Source organism: Phyllobates terribilis, unplaced genomic scaffold (assembly GCF_046119375.1).
Source record: "Phyllobates terribilis strain yellow unplaced genomic scaffold, ASM4611937v1 Scaffold_8__6_contigs__length_399053987, whole genome shotgun sequence".
NCBI classification, from domain to species: Eukaryota; Metazoa; Chordata; class Amphibia; order Anura; family Dendrobatidae; genus Phyllobates; species Phyllobates terribilis.
Window position 1 is genome coordinate 28,924,374 of NW_027362768.1, and position 21,385 is coordinate 28,945,758.

The 21,385-nt window shown below is 44.8% G+C and overlaps 1 protein-coding gene across 2 annotated transcripts in view; it reads right to left on the reverse strand.

The window, feature by feature from the left end:
- The window catches only part of STXBP3 (syntaxin binding protein 3), a 96,802-nt gene extending 92,042 nt beyond the window's left edge, over positions 1-4,760 (reverse strand). Inside the window, exon 1 of one of the 2 annotated variants that reach the window (XM_073642911.1) lies at positions 4,573-4,760. In XM_073642911.1, coding sequence (XP_073499012.1) covers positions 4,573-4,612 — 40 coding nt within the window. In that variant the 5' untranslated portion in view covers positions 4,613-4,760. The remainder of the gene's footprint in view (positions 1-4,572) is intronic. The other variant, XM_073642912.1, reaches the window with a different exon arrangement.
- Between the last annotated feature and the right edge of the window lie 16,625 nt (positions 4,761-21,385).

The following is a 21,385-nucleotide window of genomic DNA, read 5'->3' on the forward strand; positions in this document are numbered from 1 at the left end:
CTGGCAGTGCTCCTCCTTGCACAAAGGAGGAGGTAATGGTCCTGCTGCTGGGCTATTGCCCTCCTATGGCTCCCTCCACATCTCCTGGTATATGCTCCATGCTCTGGGCACTGTGCTGACAGACACAGCTACCCTTATTGCCACAGCTCGCACTGATGTGCCATCCTGGATGAACTGCACTACCTGAGCAACTTCTGTGGGTTGTACTGTAGACACCGCCTCATGCTACTGTACCTCTAGGGGTGAGAGCAATGGCAAAATGAAAAAGTGACCAAAACAATAGCCAAAAAGGATGAGAACAGAGAAATGGTCTGTGGTCACCACCTGCAGAACCACTCCTTTAGAGGGGGTATCTTGCTAATTGCCCATCATTTCTACCAGTTGTCTGTTCCATTTGCACAACAGCAGGAGAAATTGATTCACAATCAGTGTTGCTTCATAACTGGACAGGTAGATTTCAGAGAAATGTTATTGACTTGGAGTTACATTGTGTTGTTTAAGAGTTCCCTTTATTTTTTTGAGCAGTGTATTTCCATCAATTCTACGAAGGGCCAATGGCAGATACAGAAAAGCAGCCCCAAATCAGGACATTGCCTCCACCATGTTTCACTGTAGGTGTTTGGTATCTTATATCATTATGTTTTCCAATTGGGTGGTATATATAGTGCTTGCCATCACTACCAAACAGATTGAACTTGGATTCATCCGACCACAACACCTTAGACCAAACTATCTTTTCCATTATCAGTGTTCTTTGGCAAACTCAAGTCGGATTTTCTGGTTCTTTGCAGAGATGAAAGGCTTCTTGACTGGAACTCGTGCATTCAACTCTACTGCTCTTAGCCATCGCACCACAGTTTGGCGACTCACTTTAACCCCATATTCTTCGTTTATTTTGTGGTAAATCTGTACAGCACTTTTATGGACATCAAATACTGACTTTTTCTTTAAATGTGATCAACTCTGGAGGAAGTTTTCCATGGCCATCCACTTTTAGGTTTGTTCTATTCAAGAGAGTGCACTGTCGGCAGGGCCGGCGTCATCATCTGGCACACCTGGGCAAGTTCCGGGACCATGGACAAATGGGGGGCCCACTCAGAGGCGTATCAACAATGGCAACGGACCAAGCGGTCTGTGAGTCAGGCCCCCCTCAGCATTGTACTTTCAATTGTTGAAAGAGTTGAAAACAAGGATGTGAGAGGGAGCTGTTCGCTGATGCTCCTTCTCTTATCATTCCACCTCTGCGTCTGAGCTCTGTGTTGTACCAGCGCAGAGGGCCCGATGACGTCACTACAGCGTGTCTGCCGTGCCAAGCAGTGCAGATGGTTAGAAGAAGCTGAGGCGACCGGAGCAGCGAGGGAACGGGGAGAGGTAAGCATTTGTTTATTCATTTTTAATGTATGGAGCACCGCGTGGGGCCCACGACGCCGCCTGGAGCCCATAATACTGCATGGAGCACTGCGTGGTGCCCATAATACTGTACGGCTGACTATATAGGAGGAAAATGACTTTTGTAAAGGGTTCACTGCTGAGGACAGTTTCTACTGGTAGGGTACTTTTATTAATATCCCGTTTACCTCTAATTCTACAGGTAGTGAAACCGGTGGACTCTCGATCACCTGTATCCTCTCTGCTGTATGGTATTGTGGAATTTACAATAGATATCACTCATGTAATGTAAGAAGTGAAATCTCTGGCATTGTACTAATATATATATATATATATATATATATATATATTTTTTTTTTTTTTTTTTTTTCATTATTATTTATTTATTTTTTTCTCTGCATCATGAATGTGGTATGTGTTAAAGGGGCCCACTGAGACTCTTTAGCCTGGGGGCTACGAAAACCTGGAGCCGGCCCTGCCTCTCGGGCTAGCAATGATTTCACCCTGTCTACGTTCAAAGCAAGGCGATTAACCTTTTCCACACCAAAAAATCCTTAACCCCTTTACCCCCGAAGGTGGTTTGCCTCGTACCAGTCAGTCCTATTGTACATCAATACCTGGCTCCTGTCTTTTCACTTTCCTTGTCCCCACCCACCTTCTTTACTTTCCTTTGACTTCCTGTTTGTGTATTTTTTACATTATTATGAAATTTTGTTTATTTATTATTTTATTGCCTTAAAGTGTAAGTGACGTTTTAATTTTTATTCCATAAATCAATAGTACAAACTAAAATAAGCAACACTGTAATATATCTTATTGGAGAAATCTGCTTCTTTCTCTGCCAGAATGGATCAGTCATTCTCAAAATTCTCAATTCGGAGGTAAAATTAGTATTCAGTGAAGACCGACTACCATTACTGAGATAGAATTATCAGCTGCCATCTCCTATGTAGATGGGAGGAGGGGGAGCTTATATAGGGCTGTACATGACTGTGTCCATACTGCTCACTGTATACTGTGCTCTGCCCCTATGTGTCATATAGGGCTGTACATGATGTGCCCGTAGCACACACTGTATACCCCATAGCACACACTGTGTACCGTGATGCCCCTGTACTGTGCCCATAGCACACACTGTATACCCCATAGCACACACTGTATACCGTGGTGCCCCTGTACTGTGCCCATAGCACACACTGTGTACCATGCTATCCCTGTACTGCGCCCATAGCACACACTGTATACCCCATAGCGCACACTGTATACCGCGCTGCCCCTGTACTGTGCCCATAGCACACACTGTATACCCCATAGCACACACTGTATACCGTGCTGCCCCTGTACTGTGCCCATAGCACACACTGTATACCCCATAGCGCACACTGTATACCGTGCTGCCCCTGTACTGTGCCCATAGCACACACTGTATACCCCATAGCGCACACTGTGTACCGTGCTACCCCTGTACTGTGCCCATAGCACACACTGTATACCGCGCTGCCCCTGTACTGTGCCCATAGCACACACTGTATACCCCATAGCGCACACTGTATACCGTGGTGCCCCTGTACTGTGCCCATAGCACACACTGTATACCGTGGTGCCCCTGTACTGTGCCCATAGCACACACTGTATACCCCATAGCGCACACTGTATACCGCGCTGCCCCTGTACTGTGCCCATAGCACACACTGTATACCCCATAGCGCACACTGTATACCGTGGTGCCCCTGTACTGTGCCCATAGCACACACTGTATACCCCATAGCGCACACTGTATACCGTGCTGCCCCTGTACTGTGCCCATAGCACACACTGTATACCGTGCTACCCCTGTACTGTGCCCATAGCACACACTGTATACCGTGGTGCCCCTGTACTGTGCCCATAGCACACACTGTATACCCCATAGCGCACACTGTATACCGTGGTGCCCCTGTACTGTGCCCATAGCACACACTGTATACCGTGGTGCCCCTGTACTGTGCCCATAGCACACACTGTATACCCCATAGCGCACACTGTGTACCGTGCTACCCCTGTACTGTGCCCACAGCACACACTGTATACCCCATAGCACACACTGTATACCGTGGTGCCCCTGTACTGTGCCCATAGCACACACTGTATACTCCATAGCGCACACTGTGTACCGTGCTACCCCTGTACTGTGCCCATAGCACACACTGTATACTCCATAGCGCACACTGTGTACCGTGCTACCCCTGTACTGTGCCCATAGCACACACTGTATACCCCATAGCGCACACTGTATACCGTGCTACCCCTGTACTGTGCCCATAGCACACACTGTATACCGTGGTGCCCCTGTACTGTGCCCATAGCACACACTGTATACCCCATAGCGCACACTGTATACCGTGGTGCCCCTGTACTGTGCCCATAGCGCACACTGTGTACCGTGCTACCCCTGTACTGTGCCCATAGCACACACTGTATACCCCATAGCGCACACTGTGTACCGTGGTGCCCCTGTACTGTGCCCATAGCACACACTGTATACCCCATAGCACACACTGTATACCGTGGTGCCCCTGTACTGTGCCCATAGCATACACTGTATACCCCATAGCGCACACTGTATACCGTGGTGCCCCTGTACTGTGCCCATAGCACACACTGTATACTCCATAGCGCACACTGTGTACCGTGCTACCCCTGTACTGTGCCCATAGCACACACTGTATACCGTGGTGCCCCTGTACTGTGCCCATAGCACACACTGTATACCCCATAGCGCACACTGTGTACCGTGCTACCCCTGTACTGTGCCCATAGCACACACTGTATACCCCATAGCACACACTGTATACCGTGGTGCCCCTGTACTGTGCCCATAGCACACACTGTATACCCCATAGCGCACACTGTGTACCGTGCTACCCCTGTACTGTGCCCATAGCACACACTGTATACCGTGGTGCCCCTGTACTGTGCCCATAGCACACACTGTATACCGTGGTGCCCCTGTACTGTGCCCATAGCACACACTGGAGGGCAGGCTGCACACGGTCACGTCACTGGTACACTGGACTATGCAGAGCTACACAGGGACCCGTGTCCTCCCTACGTCACCGCTGTTTCACACTAGCTGTATATGCGGAGATGCGTCAGCGACGTCCTGTGGTGTCTCCGCGCTCAGGACACGGACCATATACTCACTTTGCCACACTGTGGATTTCAGCCCCATATCAGCCGCCATACTCGCTGCCAGAACACCCGTCACTGGCACCGGACTCCTATCTGGAGTCACTCTTGGGCCTGCGGGAAGGAACAGAAGTGACGGGCGGATACGTCACGGCCCGGCTCCTCAGTACTGTCTGTAAATGAGGACTCCAACAAAATGGCGTCCGCGAGTTCCCGCCCACACGTCAGCCTGATGCAGGGCCGGGGCCGGGGCCAGGAGCTGTGCAGGCGGTCTGCTGTGTGACGGCCGCATAACGTGGTGACACATCGGTGTATACAGCCAGCAGGACGTGCAGAGGGAAGCGCTGACTCCTGTATGACCAGGACATTCTTACTTTCCTCCCCTTCTTCCAAGAACCAGGACTTTTCTTATTTTTCCATTTCTATAGCCGCACCAGCGTTTATGTTTTGATGAGTTGTAGGTTTGATTGACAACATTCATTTCACTGCCCAATGGCCTAGAGAATGGGGACATAAATCCTCCTGAGGGGAACTGGGGTAAAACAATCCAAGGTTTCACATGTTGAGGTTTTTATGTTTTTAAACAGTTTGAGCCACATTCACACGGTCAGTATTTGATCTCAGTATTTTTTGGTCAAAACCAGGAGTGGGTGATAAATGCAGAATTGGTGACTTGTTTCTATTATACCTTTTCTCTGATTGTTCCTCACCTGGTTTCGGCTCCCACTCCTGAGAAAAAATACTGATCGAATACTGACCAAATACTGATAGTGGGGCCGTGGCCTTAGACCTAACACTGGAATTAGTCTCTGCCCCTGCATCATGCTGCTGACAGATTCCATATAAGGCTTTGTCCACATGTTGAGTAAAATTTCTGCATCTCTGGGCAGGAAAAATGCAGCTGCAAAAACGCACGTTTTTGATGCGTTTTGTTTCTGACTGATTTGAGTGACGTCAGTGGTGAAAAACGCACAGAGAATTGATGCTGCCGATTATTTTCTGCACCAAATCTGCATGTCAAAAATACTCCACGTGTGCATGACACTTCAGGTTTTTCATTCCCTTTGCTGGTATCAGGATTGCATCAGGTTTTGCTAGCAAATCTGCATGGCAAAAATGCACCAAATCTGCAACATGTGCACAAGCCCTAAGCCTTTTAACATCCTAAAATAAATATATTTTTCTAAAATGATTAAAATAGGGTATAGTGGCGCTGGTAGGCTAGTCAATTAGACCTGCTGCAAATTTTGACAATTACCACAAGGTGTCAGAAAAAAAATATAAACAGTAAAATACACTGCTCAAAAAAATAAAGGAAACACTTAAACAACAGAATTTAACTCCAAGTAAATCAAACTTCTGTGAAATCGAACTGTCCACTTAGGAAGCAACACTGATTGACAATCAATTTCACATGCTGTTGTGCAAATGGAATAGACAATAGATGGAAATTATTGGCAATTATCAAGACACACCCAATAAAGGAGTGGTTCTGCAGGTGGGGACCACAGACCACATCTCAGTACCAATGCTTTCTGGCTGATATTTTGGTCACTTTTGAATGTTGGTTGTGCTTTCACACTCGTGGTAGCATGAGACAGACTCTACAACCCGCAGAAGTTGCTCAGGTAGTGCAGCTCATCCAGGATGGCACATCAATGCGAGCTGTGGCAAGAAGGTTTGCTGTGTCTGTCAATGTAGTGTCCAGAGGCTGGAGGCGCTACCAGGAGACAGGCCAGTACACCAGGAGATGTGGAGGGGGCCGTAGGAGGGCAACAACCCAGCAGCAGAACCGCTACCTCCGCCTTTGTGCAAGGAGGAGCACTGCCAGAGCCCTGCAAAATGACCTCCAGCAGGCCACAAATGTGCATGTGTCTTGCACAAACGGTTAGAAACCAACTCCATGAGGGTGGTATGAGGGCCCAACGTCCACAGATGGGGATTGTGCTCAACAGTCCAACACCATGCAGGACGCTTGGCATTTGCCACAGAACACCAGGATTGGCAAAGTCGCTACTGGCGCCCTGTGCTCTTCACAGATGAAAGCAGGTTCACACTGAGCACATGTGACAAAGTCTGGAGACGCTGTGGAGAGCGATCTGCTGCCTGCAACATCCTTCAGCATGACCAGTTTGGCAGTGGGTCAGTAATGGTGTGGGGTGGCATTTCTTTGAAGGGCCACACAGCCCTCCATGTGCTCGCCAGAGGTAGCCTGACTGCCATTAGGTACTGAGAGGAGATCCTCAGACCCCTTGTGAGACCATATGCTGGTGCGGTTGGCCCTGGGTTCCTCCTAATGCAGGACAATGCCTGACCTCTTGTGGCTGGAGTGTGTCAGCAGTTCCTGCAAGATGAAGGCATTGAAGCTATGGACTTGTCCGCCTGTTCCTCAGACCTGAATTCGATTGAGCACATCTGGGACATGTCTCTCTCCATCCACCAACCACCACACCACAGACTGTCCAGGAGTTGGCGTATGCTTTAGTTCAGGTCTGGGAGGAGATCCCACAGGAGACCATCCGCAACCTCATCAGGAGCATGCCCAGGCATTGTAGGGAGGTCATACAGGCACGTGGAGGCCACACACAATACTGAGCCTCATTTTGACTTGTTTTAAGGACATTACATCAAAGTTGGATCAGCCTGTAGTGTGTTTTTCCACTTTAATTTTGGGGGTGACTCCAAATCCAGGACTCCATTGGTTAATAAATTTGATTTCCATTGATGATTTTTGTGTGATTTTGTTGTCAGTACATTCAACTTTGTACAGAACAAAGTATTCAATGAGAATATTTCATTCATTCATTCAGATCTAGGATGTGTTATTTGAGCGTTCCCTTTATTTTTTTGAGCAGTGTATAATTCGCGCTGGTCTGGTAGACACAAATAAAAGAGATTAGGAAGTGGCTAAAATGAATAAGAATTTATTGATGGATTTAGAATAGTCACTAAATTGATAAATAATAAAATGGTGTCGAAAGGGATCCTGGGGTAGACTCGATCATGGCCACAGGTAGAGAGTTTGTATTCCTAGCCTACCAGCCTCACTATATCCTATTTTAATTTACTATCTTATAACACATACAGCGGCAGCTCCAGTAGGCTCTATTATATTTTCATTTTTTGTTCTCCCCATCTCCGGGCATTTAAATCAATATGGGAGATCTTTGGCAGGATAGGAAGCAACGTTCCGTATTTTTCGGACTATACGACGCACCGGACTATAAGACGCACCTAGGTTTTAATGGAGGAAAATAAAAATAAAAATTTAAGCAAAAAATGTGGTCATGATGCACTTTTAAGGGGGAGGGGGTCTTCTGCTGACACTGGTATAGGGGTAATGTCCCCCAATTCTGACAATATCCCCCATCCTGGTATATATGTCCCCCTTCCTTTTATACGTGGTCCCCATCCCCATCCTGGTATGCCTTGCATTCCTCCATCCTGGTATGCATGGAACCCCTCCATCCTGGTATGCATGGCACCCCTCATCCTTATTCTAGTATACATGGCACCTCTCATCCATATCCTGGTATGCATGGCACCCCTCATCCCTGTCCTGGTATGCATGGCACCCCTCATCCCTGTCCTGGTATGCATGGCACCCCTAATCCCTATCCTGGTATGTATGGCCCCTTCATCCTTACCCTGGTATGTATGGCTCCCTCATCCTTATCCTAATATGCATGGTCCCCCTAATCCCCATCATGCTGCACATAAAAAAATAAACACTCCTACTCACCTCTCTTCTCTCCTCCAGCGCTGCGTCCTGTCTGCCTGCACTGATCTCTCCATGTGAGCCGCGCATGACGTCACTGCCATGCATGGCTCACAAGGAGTGATCAGCTGCCGGAAGTCACTGCTCCCCATGCAGAGACTGTGTGCGCGGGGAGCAGTGACTTCACTCTCCTTCATAGCCGGCACACAGCGGAGCCGCGCTGCGGCTCCTGCTGCTGCCGGCTATCTCGTGTACCCGCTTATTAAAGGGCATGAATATTCACCCCCTCCCCACGCCCATGGGCGTGGAGAGAGGTTGACTATTCATGCCCTTTAACAGCGGGCACAGGCGATTCCGGCAGCAGCAGGAGCCGCAGCGCGGCTACACTGTGTGCCGCTATTAAGGAGCATGAATATTCAGTGCTCCCCATGCCCAATGGGCGTGGGGAGCACTGAATATTCATTTTCTTTAGCAGCGGGGACAGTGTAGGCTGCAGCGGGCGGCTGCTGCCTCCTGTGCCCCGCTCCTCCACCGCTACTACTCCCCCCACACCCCACATATATATACACCCCCCCCCCAACATTCGGACTATAAGACGCACCCCCCATTTTCCTCCAAACTTGTGGAGGAAAAAAGTGCGTCTTATAGTCCGAAAAATACGGTATTGAAAATATTCATCAATTCTTCCACACTTCACATCAAAAAACGTCCAAACCTAATCAGGAAAAAATCAATGGCATTAAAGAATCTCTTAAAATTCTGGAACAACTCCTGAAAGAAATGAGGGACCTATGGGAGGTCGCCACCCTAGAACATTATCTAGCTTTCAATAGTATCCCTGCTGGTCTTATAGCCTCAAAGTCCCTATCAGGAGACATCGGCGATCCAGCCACTCTAGCAGAGTGGGACCTCATGTTCAAAACATTCTCCAAACAAGCCGTCAATTTTATAATAGACAAAAGAAAGAAACAACTTCTGGAAAATAAAACAAAAATCACCAAACTCTTTAATGATATTAAGCCTTACCAGAACCATCCAGAAGTCATTTGTCTCTCAAAAAGTATCAGAAACAGAATCAACCAAAAAGAACAAGAAATATTCGAAAAGAAACTAAGTAAATTTGGTAGAGACGCTGTCCCACTACCAGATCAACATCATTGTAATCAACAATCTCCCTTCTTTGGAGGAAGTGGTAGGCAGTCTCTCGGCCTCCACACTCTCAGAGGATAGGTTTTCAGTATACCCCACTCCGGATGGCGAACTTACCCTAATTCACAATCCATCCACCCACACGCCCATCAACCAAGGGCCGTCCACTCCTCGCACCTCTACCTCTTTTAACTTTGAGAATTTTGACCATACTCCAATCACTACCCAAAATAGATTCAAACCACTAAATACCATTGATGAAACACCAGGGAATCAATTTGACCAACCAACTTTACCCCGCCAAATAGACAGAGGTACTACACCTCCCCCAGGGAGACCGATCATTTCAGGAATCCAATGTCTCACTGCTAATTTATCTAGATTTGTGGATCATCAACTACAGGACTTAGTGCATGTACTACCCTCCCACCTAAAGGATTGCAAGCATGCCATACAAATATTGAATAAAGTCCCTTGGCGGGACCATTATATCTTGAGTACTATGGATATCATCTCCTTATATACAGTACAGACCAAAAGTTTGGACACACCTTCTCTTTTAAAGATTTTTCTGTATTTTCATGACTTTGAAAATTGTACATTCACACTGAAGGCATCAAAACTATGCATTAACACATGTGGAATTATATACTTAACAAAAAAGTGTGAAACAACTGAAAATATGTCTTATATTCTAGGTTCTTCAAAGTAGCCACCTTTTGCTTTGATGACTGCTTTGCACTCTCTTGGCATTCTCTTGATGAGCTTCAAGAGGTAGTCACCGGAAATGGTTTTCACTTCACAGGTGTGCCCTGTCAGGTTTAATAAGTGGGATTTCTTGCCTTATAAATAGGGTTGGGACCATCAGTTGTGTTGTGCAGAAGTCTGGTGGATACACAGCTGATAGTCCTACTGAATAGACTGTTAGAATATGTATTATGGCAAGAAAAAAGCAGCTAAGTAAAGAAAAACGAGTGGCCATCATTACTTTAAGAAATGAAGGTTAGTCAGTCCGAAAAATTGGGCAAACTTTGAATGTGTCCCCAAGTGCAGTTGCAAAAACCATCAAGTGCTACAAAGAAACTGGCTCGCATGAGGTCCGCCCCAGGAAAGGAAGACCAAGAGTCACCTCTGCTTCTGATGATAAGTTTATCCGAGTCACCAGCCTCAGAAATCGCAGGTTAACAGCAGCTCAGATTAGAGACCAGGTCAATGCCACACAGAGTTCTAGCAGCAGACACATCTCTACAACAACTGTTAAGAGGAGACTTTGTGCAGCAGGCCTTCATGGTAAAATAGCTGCTAGGAAACCACTGCTAAGGATAGGCAACAAGCAGAAGAGACTTGTTTGGGCTAAAGAACACAAGGAATGGACATTAGACCAGTGGAAATCTGTGCTTTGGTCTGATGAGTCCAAATTTGAGATCTTTGGTTCCAACCACCGTGTCTTTGTGCGACGCAGAAAAGGTGAACGGATGGACTCTACATGCCTGGTTCCCACCGTGAAGCATGGAGGAGGAGGTGTGATGGTGTGGGAGTGCTTTGCTGGTGACACTGTTGGGGATTTATTCAAAATTGAAAGCATACTGAACCAGCATGGCTACCACAGCATCTTGCAGCGGCATGTTATTCCACCCGGTTTGCGTTTAGTTGGACCATCATTTATTTTTCAACAGGACAATGAACCCAAACACACCTCCAGGCTGTGTAAGGGCTATTTGACCAAGACGGAGAGTGATGGGGTGTTACGCCAGATGACCTGGCCTCCACAGTCACCAGACCTGAACCCAATCGAGATGGTTTGGGGTGAGCTGGACCGCAGAGTGAAGGCAAAAGGGCCAACAAGTGCTAAGCATCTCTGGGAACTCCTTCAAGATTGCTGGAAGACCATTTCCGGTGACTACCTCTTGAAGCTCATCAAGAGAATGCCAAGAGTGTGCAAAGCAGTCATCAAAGCAAAAGGTGGCTTCTTTGAAGAACCTAGAATATAAGACATATTTTCAGTTGTTTCACACTTTTTTGTTAAGTATATAATTCCACATGTGTTAATTCATAGTTTTGATGCCTTCAGTGTGAATGTACAATTTTCAAAGTCATGAAAATACAGAAAAATCTTTAAATGAGGTGTGTCCAAACTTTTGGTCTGTACTCTACTATGATTCGACATGACAAAGGCTGTGAAGTGTCTACCCATTTCTTCCAACAACAAAATATGCCCGCCGAGCAGATTAACTTTATCCAAGAATGCATGGTCTTCATCTTAACTGTTATGTTCTGCTACCAAAGCTAAGGAAAGAGAGGAGATCTGTCCCTACTATAGGACTCAGCTGAATCCCTACGATGTAACAGGGAACCTGATCCTGCGATCAGACCTGCTAAAGTCCTAATCTAGTCTGTACGGAGACCTATAGATGTGGGGAGGGAATCCCTACAAGTACTAAGGACTGGGAGGAATATGGGACACCTCCTAACAGAAATAGTAGCAGACAGACGAACAAACAAAATAGATAGAACATAGAGGTCCGTAGACCAAGCAAACTAACAGAGTTAGATACAGAGCACAGGCTAGCTAGAAAGTAGATATACAATGAAGTCCAGCAAAGCCAGAAGGGCGGAGCAGGATTAAATAGGCCAACAAGGTCATGTGACCAGCAAAGGAAAAAAAACCTAACAGCAAGGTTCTAACAGTACCCCCCCTTCTAAGAGGATCCTCCGGATCCCCTAGGACCAGGCTTATCAGGAAATCTCCTGTGAAACGCTCTGATAAGTCTGGACGCGGAAACATCATCTGACCTCACCCAAGAGTTATCCTCGGGTCCGAAACCTTTCCAGGCCACAAGATACTGCAAACTACCTCTATACCGTCTAGAGTCAAGGATGCGAGAAATTTCATATTCCCCGTCCTCCACCACCGGAGGAACAGAGGCAGAGGCGTCACCATCCGACACAACAGCTTTTTTTAACAGAGAGACATGAAAGACCGGATTAATTCTCCAGGAGGTAGGAACCTCCAACCTAACAGCAGATTGGTTGACAACCTGAAGCACCTTAAAGGGCCCTACAAACTTGGGACCCAATTTCTTAGAAGGAATCCTCAACCGCAGATTCCTAGAGGACAACCAAACCATGTCACCAACAGCGAACAAAACCTCCTGTCGTTTCCTATCAAAGTAGTCTTTAGATTTTCTGTTGGCCTCCTGAAGATTACCACGCACATCCGTCCAAACTCTTTCCAAATCACCGGAAAAATTCTCCTCCTCAGGCACGGCAGATCCCAACTTGGAGAACGACCCAAACGACGGATGTCTCCCAGAACAACAAAAAAAAGGCGAACAACCAGCAGAAGAAGATGTATGATTGTTCAGAGCAAATTCGGCAAGTGGCAGAAACTCAGACCACCCCTCTTGATTGTCTGCCACAAAACAACGCAAGAACTGCTCAACATCCTGGTTTTTCCTTTCTGTCTGGCCATTAGATTCAGGATGATATCCGGATGAAAACGACAAATGAATTCCCAACCTGTCACAAAAGGCACGCCAAAAACGAGCCACGAACTGAGGACCCCTATCAGAAACAATGTCAGTAGGAACGCCATGAAGTCTGACAATTTCCTTGACAAAGGCCTTAGCGAGAGTTTTAGCGCAGGGCAGTTTGACGAAGGGAACCAAGTGACACATCTTGCTAAAACGGTCCACGACCACCCAGATGACAGTAAAACCCTCAGAGGGGGGAAGGTCAGTTATAAAGTCCATAGCCAAATGTGTCCAAGGAGCACTGGGGACCTCCAAAGGACAAAGCAACCCCGCAGCAGGAGTATGTGAGGACTTAGATCTAGCACATATAGTACATTGGCGCACCCACTTAATGACTTCCTTCTGCCATCCAGGCCACCAAAAACTGCGACCCACCAGTCTCTTAGTCTCAGAGATTCCGGGATGACCTGCCAACCGAGATTCGTGACACTCAACAAACAAATCTCTCCTAAAGGTCCCAGGCACAAACAACCTCCCATGAGGAGTGTTAGATGGGGCATTCTCCTGAGCTTTAAGAATCTCATCTTCCAAAACGGAGTCTAAAGCAGCTATCACAACACCTTCTTGTAAAATGTTTTCCTCTTTCTCAGCACCGACTATGGGAGAAAAACTGCGAGACAAGGCATCCGCCTTAACATTCTTAGTACCAGGGATGTAAGTAACGGAGAAATTAAACCGCGAGAAAAACAGTGCCCACCTAGCCTGACGGGCATTCAGGCGCTTGGCAGCATCAAGATATATCAGATTTTTATGATCCGTAAGAACCTGAACGGGAAATTCCGCACCTTCCAAGAAGTGGCGCCAGTGTTCAAATGCGAGTTTAATAGCCAATAATTCCCGATTACCAATATCGTAATTCAGTTCAGTCTCCGAAAATTTTTTTGAAAAAAAGGCACAGGGATGTAATCCATCCCCGTTATCCTGAGACAATACTGCGCCAACCCCCACAGAGGAAGCATCAACCTCAACCAAAAACGGCCTAGTAACATCAGGCTGCATAAGGATGGGAGCAGAGGTGAACCTCTCCTTGAGATACACAAAAGCTTCAATGGCCTCAGAAGACCACTGAACCGCATCAGCACCTTTCCTGGTGAGATCAGTCAGAGGTTTGACAATACTAGAAAAATTTTTTATGAATTTTCTGTAGTAATTGGCGAAACCCAAAAACCTCTGTATCGATTTCAAACCAATAGGCCTAGGCCATTCCTGCACAGCCTGAACCTTAACCGGATCCATCTCAAAACCTTTGCTGGAGATAATGTAGCCCAAAAAACTAATTCTCTGTACAGCGAACTCACATTTCTCCAGCTTAGCAAAAAGCGAATTGTCCATTAATAACTGTAATACCTCACGCACGCTCCGCCAATGAGACTCCAGATCTGGCGAATAAATCAAAATGTCATCCAAATACACAACCACATTTTTACCGATCAAAGGTCTAAGGATGTCATTAATCAGATTCTGAAAAAATGCAGGAGCATTAGTAAGACCAAAAGGCATAACCAGATTCTCAAAATGACCCACAGGAGTGTTAAAAGCAGTCTTCCATTCATCACCCTCCTTCATGCGCAACAGATTGTATGCCCCCTTAAGGTCAATTTTAGAGAACCACTTGGCCCCCAATAACTGGTTAAACAGATCAGGAATCAATGGCAGTGGGTAAGGATTGCGTACCGTAATTTTGTTAATCTCACGAAAATCCAGACAAGGACGTAAACCGCCGTCCTTTTTTTTTACAAAAAAAAATCCAACCGCCACAGGAGACTTAGAGGGCCTAATGTGACCGGCGGCCAAACTTGTCTGTATGTATTCCTCCAAAGCCTTCCTCTCAGGAATAGTAAGGTTAAATAAACGACTTTTAGGAAGAGTCGCTCCAGGGACAAATTCAATAGAACAATCATAGTCTCTATGGGGAGGCAAAACCTGCGATTCCTTCTCAGAAAAAACTCTCCAAAAATCCTGAATAGGAACAGGCAATTCTCCCCTATCCAAAGCTGCAATACGCCCGTTACAACACTTGTCATAACATTTATGGCTCCAGGATTTAATTTCACTGGTAGACCAATCCAGTACAGGATTGTGAAATTTTAACCAGGGCAAACCCAATATTACTGGAGAAGGCAAGTTATTCAACACTACCAAATCCAATTTCTCATGGTGAACACCATTAATAGTGAGAGGAAATTCACTGACCTTGAGAGTAATATTCTTCAAAGGGGAGCCATCCACAGAAACCACAGCAATGGGGGATGATAAAGGTTCAGGTTTTAAATTGAGTTTTTCCACGAATCCCCCATCAATTACATTCAGTGTAGACCCGCAATCAACAAACACCCGAAATTCCATTAATTTTTCCTGAGCAATCGTGGAAGCAGCTAAAAATATACCCTTGGAATTTAAACAGGCAATACGGGCGTGACTGACCATTTTTTTTTCTTTCTTCATACGAAGCTCACAGCCTTTAATCAAATGACCAGATTTTCCGCAATAGAAACACAAGCCTTCCGAAAAACGACGGTCTTTTTCTTGAGAGCGAGGTGCCACCGATCCAATCTCCATCGGTTCACCACTGTTAGTACACACATTATCATAACCAGAAACTGACATAGCAGAGGATTTGCTCTCATTAACCCTAGCACGCAGTCTTCTATCCACCCGTATAGCTAATTGCATAGCCTGTTGCAAATCCTCAGGTGTAGGATAAGCAATTAGCAGGTCTTTAACCCTTTCACTGAGCCCAGCAAGAAATAGACTTTTCAGAGCAGAATCGTTCCACCCTGTTTGAGTGGACCAACGACGAAAATGAGTACAATATTTTTCGACATTACCTGATCCTTGTTTTAAACGTCTCAACTCAGTCTCAGCTGATGCCACACGGTCAGGATCATCATATAATAGTCCTAAAGCAGAAAAAAAACTATCCACTGATCTGAAGCATGTATCACTAGGTTGCAAAGAAAAGGCCCACTCCTGAGGCTCTTTGCGCAAAAGTGACATTATGAACCCTACGCGCTGGGATTCATCCCCAGAGGACTTGGGTCTCAAACGAAAATACAATAAGCAAGCATTTTTAAATGAAAAAAATTCTCGATGTTCACCAAAAAATAAATCCGGCAAACATACCTTAGGCTCCAAGAAATATGCTCCAGGACAGTTACTCACGTGCTGACGGAGCTCGGCCACTTCCAGAGAGAGTCCCTGCAGGTGTTTAGCCAAATCCTGAACCGACACCATGATGGAACAAAAAAAAAAAAAATCTTTCCTTAGAGAATTTGCAGGCTGGACTTACTGTTATGTTCTGCTACCAAAGCTAAGGAAAGAGAGGAGATCTGTCCCTACTATAGGACTCAGCTGAATCCCTACGATGTAACAGGGAACCTGATCCTGCGATCAGACCTGCTAAAGTCCTAATCTAGTCTGTACGGAGACCTATAGATGTGGGGAGGGAATCCCTACAAGTACTAAGGACTGGGAGGAATATGGGACACCTCCTAACAGAAATAGTAGCAGACAGACGAACAAACAAAATAGATAGAACATAGAGGTCCGTAGACCAAGCAAACTAACAGAGTTAGATACAGAGCACAGGCTAGCTAGAAAGTAGATATACAATGAAGTCCAGCAAAGCCAGAAGGGCGGAGCAGGATTAAATAGGCCAACAAGGTCATGTGACCAGCAAAGGAAAAAAAACCTAACAGCAAGGTTCTAACATTAACACATAACTTTTTCAAATATGAAGAGGACTACTACTCCCAGCAGTGGAGCACTGCCATGGGGACCAGGTTTGCGCCCAGTTACGCCAACCTATATGTGGGTAGGTGGGAAGAGACCACCATCCACTCGGGCGGGTTGCTGCGCGAACTTGGTAGAATGGCATCTGTTCATCGATGACATCCTGTTTATCTGGTCAGGAGACCTACTGTCACATCAAGAGTTCCTTAATGACGTAAATAATAACACCTTTTATCTAAACTTTACTTCTACCACTAGTACTACGTCCATTAATTTCCTTGATCTGAATGTCTATATTAAAAATGGTCAAATTCAAATAGCTGTATTTCCATCGAGAGCTGCCACTTCCCTAGTTGGGTCTTGAATGTACTTCGCAGCCAATATTTAAGATTGCATCGCAACTGTTCTAAGGATCAGGACTTCAAACAGGAATCGGACGCCTTAACCAAAAAATTATTGAAAAAGGGCTATGACCCACAATTTCTGACCACCACTATGACTAATGTGGCATCTACAGTGGGGGAAATAAATATTTGCGCTCTTGCTGTTTTTGTAAGTTTGCCCACTGACAAAGATATGAACAGTCTATAATTTTAAGTGTATAAGGAAAAAAAGGAAAAATTTCAGCCTACCATGCATATGCCATAAGGGTCCACTGGTGCACGGAAATCCTTGGTAGCAAATCCAGGGATGAGAAGCAGTAGGAAGTAGATGAGAAAAACTCCAGCACCTTCTCCGAATCCATCACAAGAAATGTAAAGTTAAAACGTCCATTTTATTAGTTCCATTAAAAAAGCGCCATATGTAAGGCAGACCTTACGCGTTTCGAAATCTATTTGTAGATCTGAATCCTATGTCACTCCAGCTCTATTCTCTGCCCATTGCAAACAATAAATATCAGCATTTACTGACTTATAAAATTGAAATGCTTTTTTTTGCTTTTGCAAAGAGTTTAAACCTTGAACATTATGAGAGATCAATTCAAGGGTTGAGAGCAAGGATTTGAAAGACATTTAAGAAGTTAACTACATAAATGGACAAACAGACAAAAAAACAGAGGGGGAGCTGTGTATAAGCCAGTTTGGGCTAAATGTAAAAGTATTATCAAGCCTGAAGAACACAAAGTGTTCCTCAAGCTTTTTGAAAACAACTATAGGTAGTGGCCCTTGGGCACTTGGAGAAAGGAAGGGAAGGAGATGATATTAGTACATTATTCAATTTTCAGTAGATTGATATCCTTATGAGATTTAGACAATCAAACATACAATATTTATACAGTCCTGCTCATCGTTATTGGCAGCCATGAAGTTGAAGTACATAATGTGGAATATCGCCTGAAAAAAATGAATCAAGTGAAACAGGTTTTTGTATAGAGCACTCATTTTAAATACAAAACAGCAAATGATAAACAATAATTTAAAGCAAAAAACTATGGGAGGGAAAAATAGAAAAACCTAAAGCTTGCTGTGTCACTGGTATTGGCACCCTTTACATTAATTTAGTATGGAAACACATTTTGACTCGCTTGTGGTAAATCACAAAAGAGATTCACCTGTGATTAATTGTCGGTGCCCATGTGACATGAATTAGCCAATGAATGATGACTTCAGTGTTTTAAAAAGTCACATGGTAGGCCTTGTTCCTTTGTCATAGTGATGAAGACAAAGGAGCTGTCTGAGGACATCAGGACTGCTATTATTAGCAAACACCAGACTTCCGAAGGGTATAAGGCCATCTCCAAAGACCTTGGTATCCCAGTTCCAACAGTGCGCAACATTATTAAGAAGTTTGCCAAGCATGGAACCATCAAAAACCTCCCTGGACATGGGGGAGAGAGGAAAATCGACAAGAGATGTCTTCGAAGGTTGGTGCGAATGGTAGAAAAAACACCACGTCAACATCTAAAGACGTGAAGGCCAACCTGGAACAGTCTGGGGTCAAGGTTTCAACAAATACCATACGCCGCACACTAAACCAAGCAGAGATTTATGGGAAAAGGTCAAGGAAGAAACCATTTCTGAAGAAATGACATAAAAAGGAATTACTGATCTTTGCAAAAGAGTACCTTGACAAACCACAATCCTTCTGGGAAAATGTTCTGTGGACAGATGAAACAAAAATGGCAATGCAAAGCAACAGTTTGTTTACAGATGGTGTAATGAAACTTATAAGGAAAAGAACACTTTACCAACAGTTAATCATGGTGGATGATCCATAATGCTGTGGGGTTGCTTTGCTGCATCCGGTACTGGAGGCCTTGACCATATCACAGGAATCATGAAATCAGAGAATTATCAAGATATTTTAGAGCGAAATGTCCTACCCATTGTAAGAACACTTGGTTTGAGTCGAAGATCATGAGTTCTCCAGCAAGACAATGAACCAAAGCACACATCCAAAAGTACACAGGAATGGTTGAAAAAGAAAAAATTGTACCCCATAGCACACACTTTTTAAACATTTTAAAATGGCCAGCAATGAGTCCTGACCTCAATCTCATTGAAAATCTTTGGGGTGAGCTGAAATCTGCCATTGGGAAAAAGAACACTGCAAACATTCAAGAGCTTGAACAAACTGCAAAGGAAGAGTGGGAGAAAATTCCAGCTGAGAAGTGCAAGAAGCTTATAGATGGCTACAAGAAACGTTTGGAGGCTGTCCTCAATGCTAAAGGGTGTACAACCAAGTATTAATTAGGTGCACATGCTGTTCATTCTGTTTCTTCTTTGAAATTGCAACATGGAAGTTGAAAAACAATGTTTTATTGTTGTATTACTTTGGACCACTAATTAAAAAATCCTGATGATATAACTTTGGTACAATTCCATTTATTTCTGGAGATATTGTACAGACTGTGAAAAAAATAAAGGGGTACCAATAATGGTGAGCAGCACTGTACATAGCATAATAAGAGGCGTTCATGAATAATACACATAGGGCCCAGATTTCTATAATAGTGACTACTTGTAAATACTAATAAATAAGATTCCCGATATGAGGGATCGGCTCTATGGTAGACTCTGGTTCACACAAGGATTCAGTTCGTCGGAGCAAACAAACGGGCAGTTTATTAAATGTGCATAAACCGTCTGGTTTAACAAAATAAAACAGTCTTTTCTGGGAACAAAAAGGTATAACAGAACCAAAATGGAAAATAACCAGTCCATATAAAGCATAGGCTCAGTTATTTAAATGTTAAACCTTCACTTTCAGACTCCAGCCGGGTCTGAGCAGCACATACAAGGCCTCCTTACCTTGCACACACACAGACTAAGTGAGACAGCACCAGCTGCCTTAAATAGGCCATCCCAAAACCTGGACTTGAGGTAAGTGAGCAGCCGATCCCACCCAGCTCTTTCAGATGCTCGTAAAACCCGAACCCATAATCCGGGCCCATTAAACTCCTCCCAGCACTATGTGTGCTAGAGCCTGGCACCTTGGGGACACATAGTTCCTGTCCAAGACCTGTTCAGCTGCCATCTTAGACCCCCTAAAAGGTAGCAAATAAAGCATTATAGAAATGTGGCAGGTTAGAGATAAGAACATATAGATAAATGAGTGATGGCACAATTTGCATAAGATTACCTACTTTACCGTCACACTTTGAAAGTCATATAAGTTGCATCGATATGCATCATGCCTTAAAATGCGATATCTGGTAACATAAAAAGGAAGTAAATTTTCAATAAAGTGGTCCCCAAAGTGTGTAAACTACTTAAAGTAACAAACTCATCAGGTACCCACCATGCGCCAGTAGACACAACACCTTCATAGCCTCCTGTTGTTTGCCTGTACTCTCACCACCTGATTTTTACGTTGCTATGCAATAATAAAGAAGATTTTTCCATGATGTGGTGAGTGCCGTTATCTTCACTTTTTCTACTTACGGCTTTCAGTGACTTTTTGTATAATGACAGAGCACCGCTGATTATCACAGCAGCTATGTGTATGGAGTATACCTGTGTATATAATAGTGCATTTATAGGAGGAAGATGGTAATGTCTAGCAGTTTTCTTTTTCCTGTTCGGACACTGAGCTCAATATACATGTCTCTGAGCTCAGGGATGTCAAACTCAAATACACAGGGAGCCAAAATTAAAACCTTGGACAAAGTCTTTCACCAACCTTGATATTTATTAAAAACAAGTCTACAATTGAGGAAGTTTTTCCTTATCAAACGATGAACCTTTTCATATGGAAACAAACAAATGTAAAGGAGTTATCCCACAAACACAGTACATTTTAATTAATAGATCTTTGAATAAAATAAACACATAATCACAAATGGGGCATACAGGAATATAAAGTGTGTCATGCCAGGTGTGAGAAAAACTTAGTGAACACAGAGGGAAAAGGGAAAGGAAGCCCAGACACTAGGGAAAGGGGGGAGTGGAGACCTCCTAGTCTGGTCTAGTGTCACCCTGTCTCAACTACCGTTCCAATATTGGCTCCTCGCCAATCGCCACATGTGTGCTCCGCCCTGACTTTCCCTGGCGTATGGCTAAGGCTAGGGACGGGAGGAGATGAGCACTAGTCGATCTCACTAAACTCTATAGACAACAAGTGTAGACAAACAGGGGGATATTGCTTAGCTTTAGACGAACTCCAGACAAATGTGCACACGGCCTCAAGCTCCAGAGAGGACGAAGTACAGCTCTTTCTAAGCCTTCAAAAGTAGTAATGAATATCGCCGGAACCT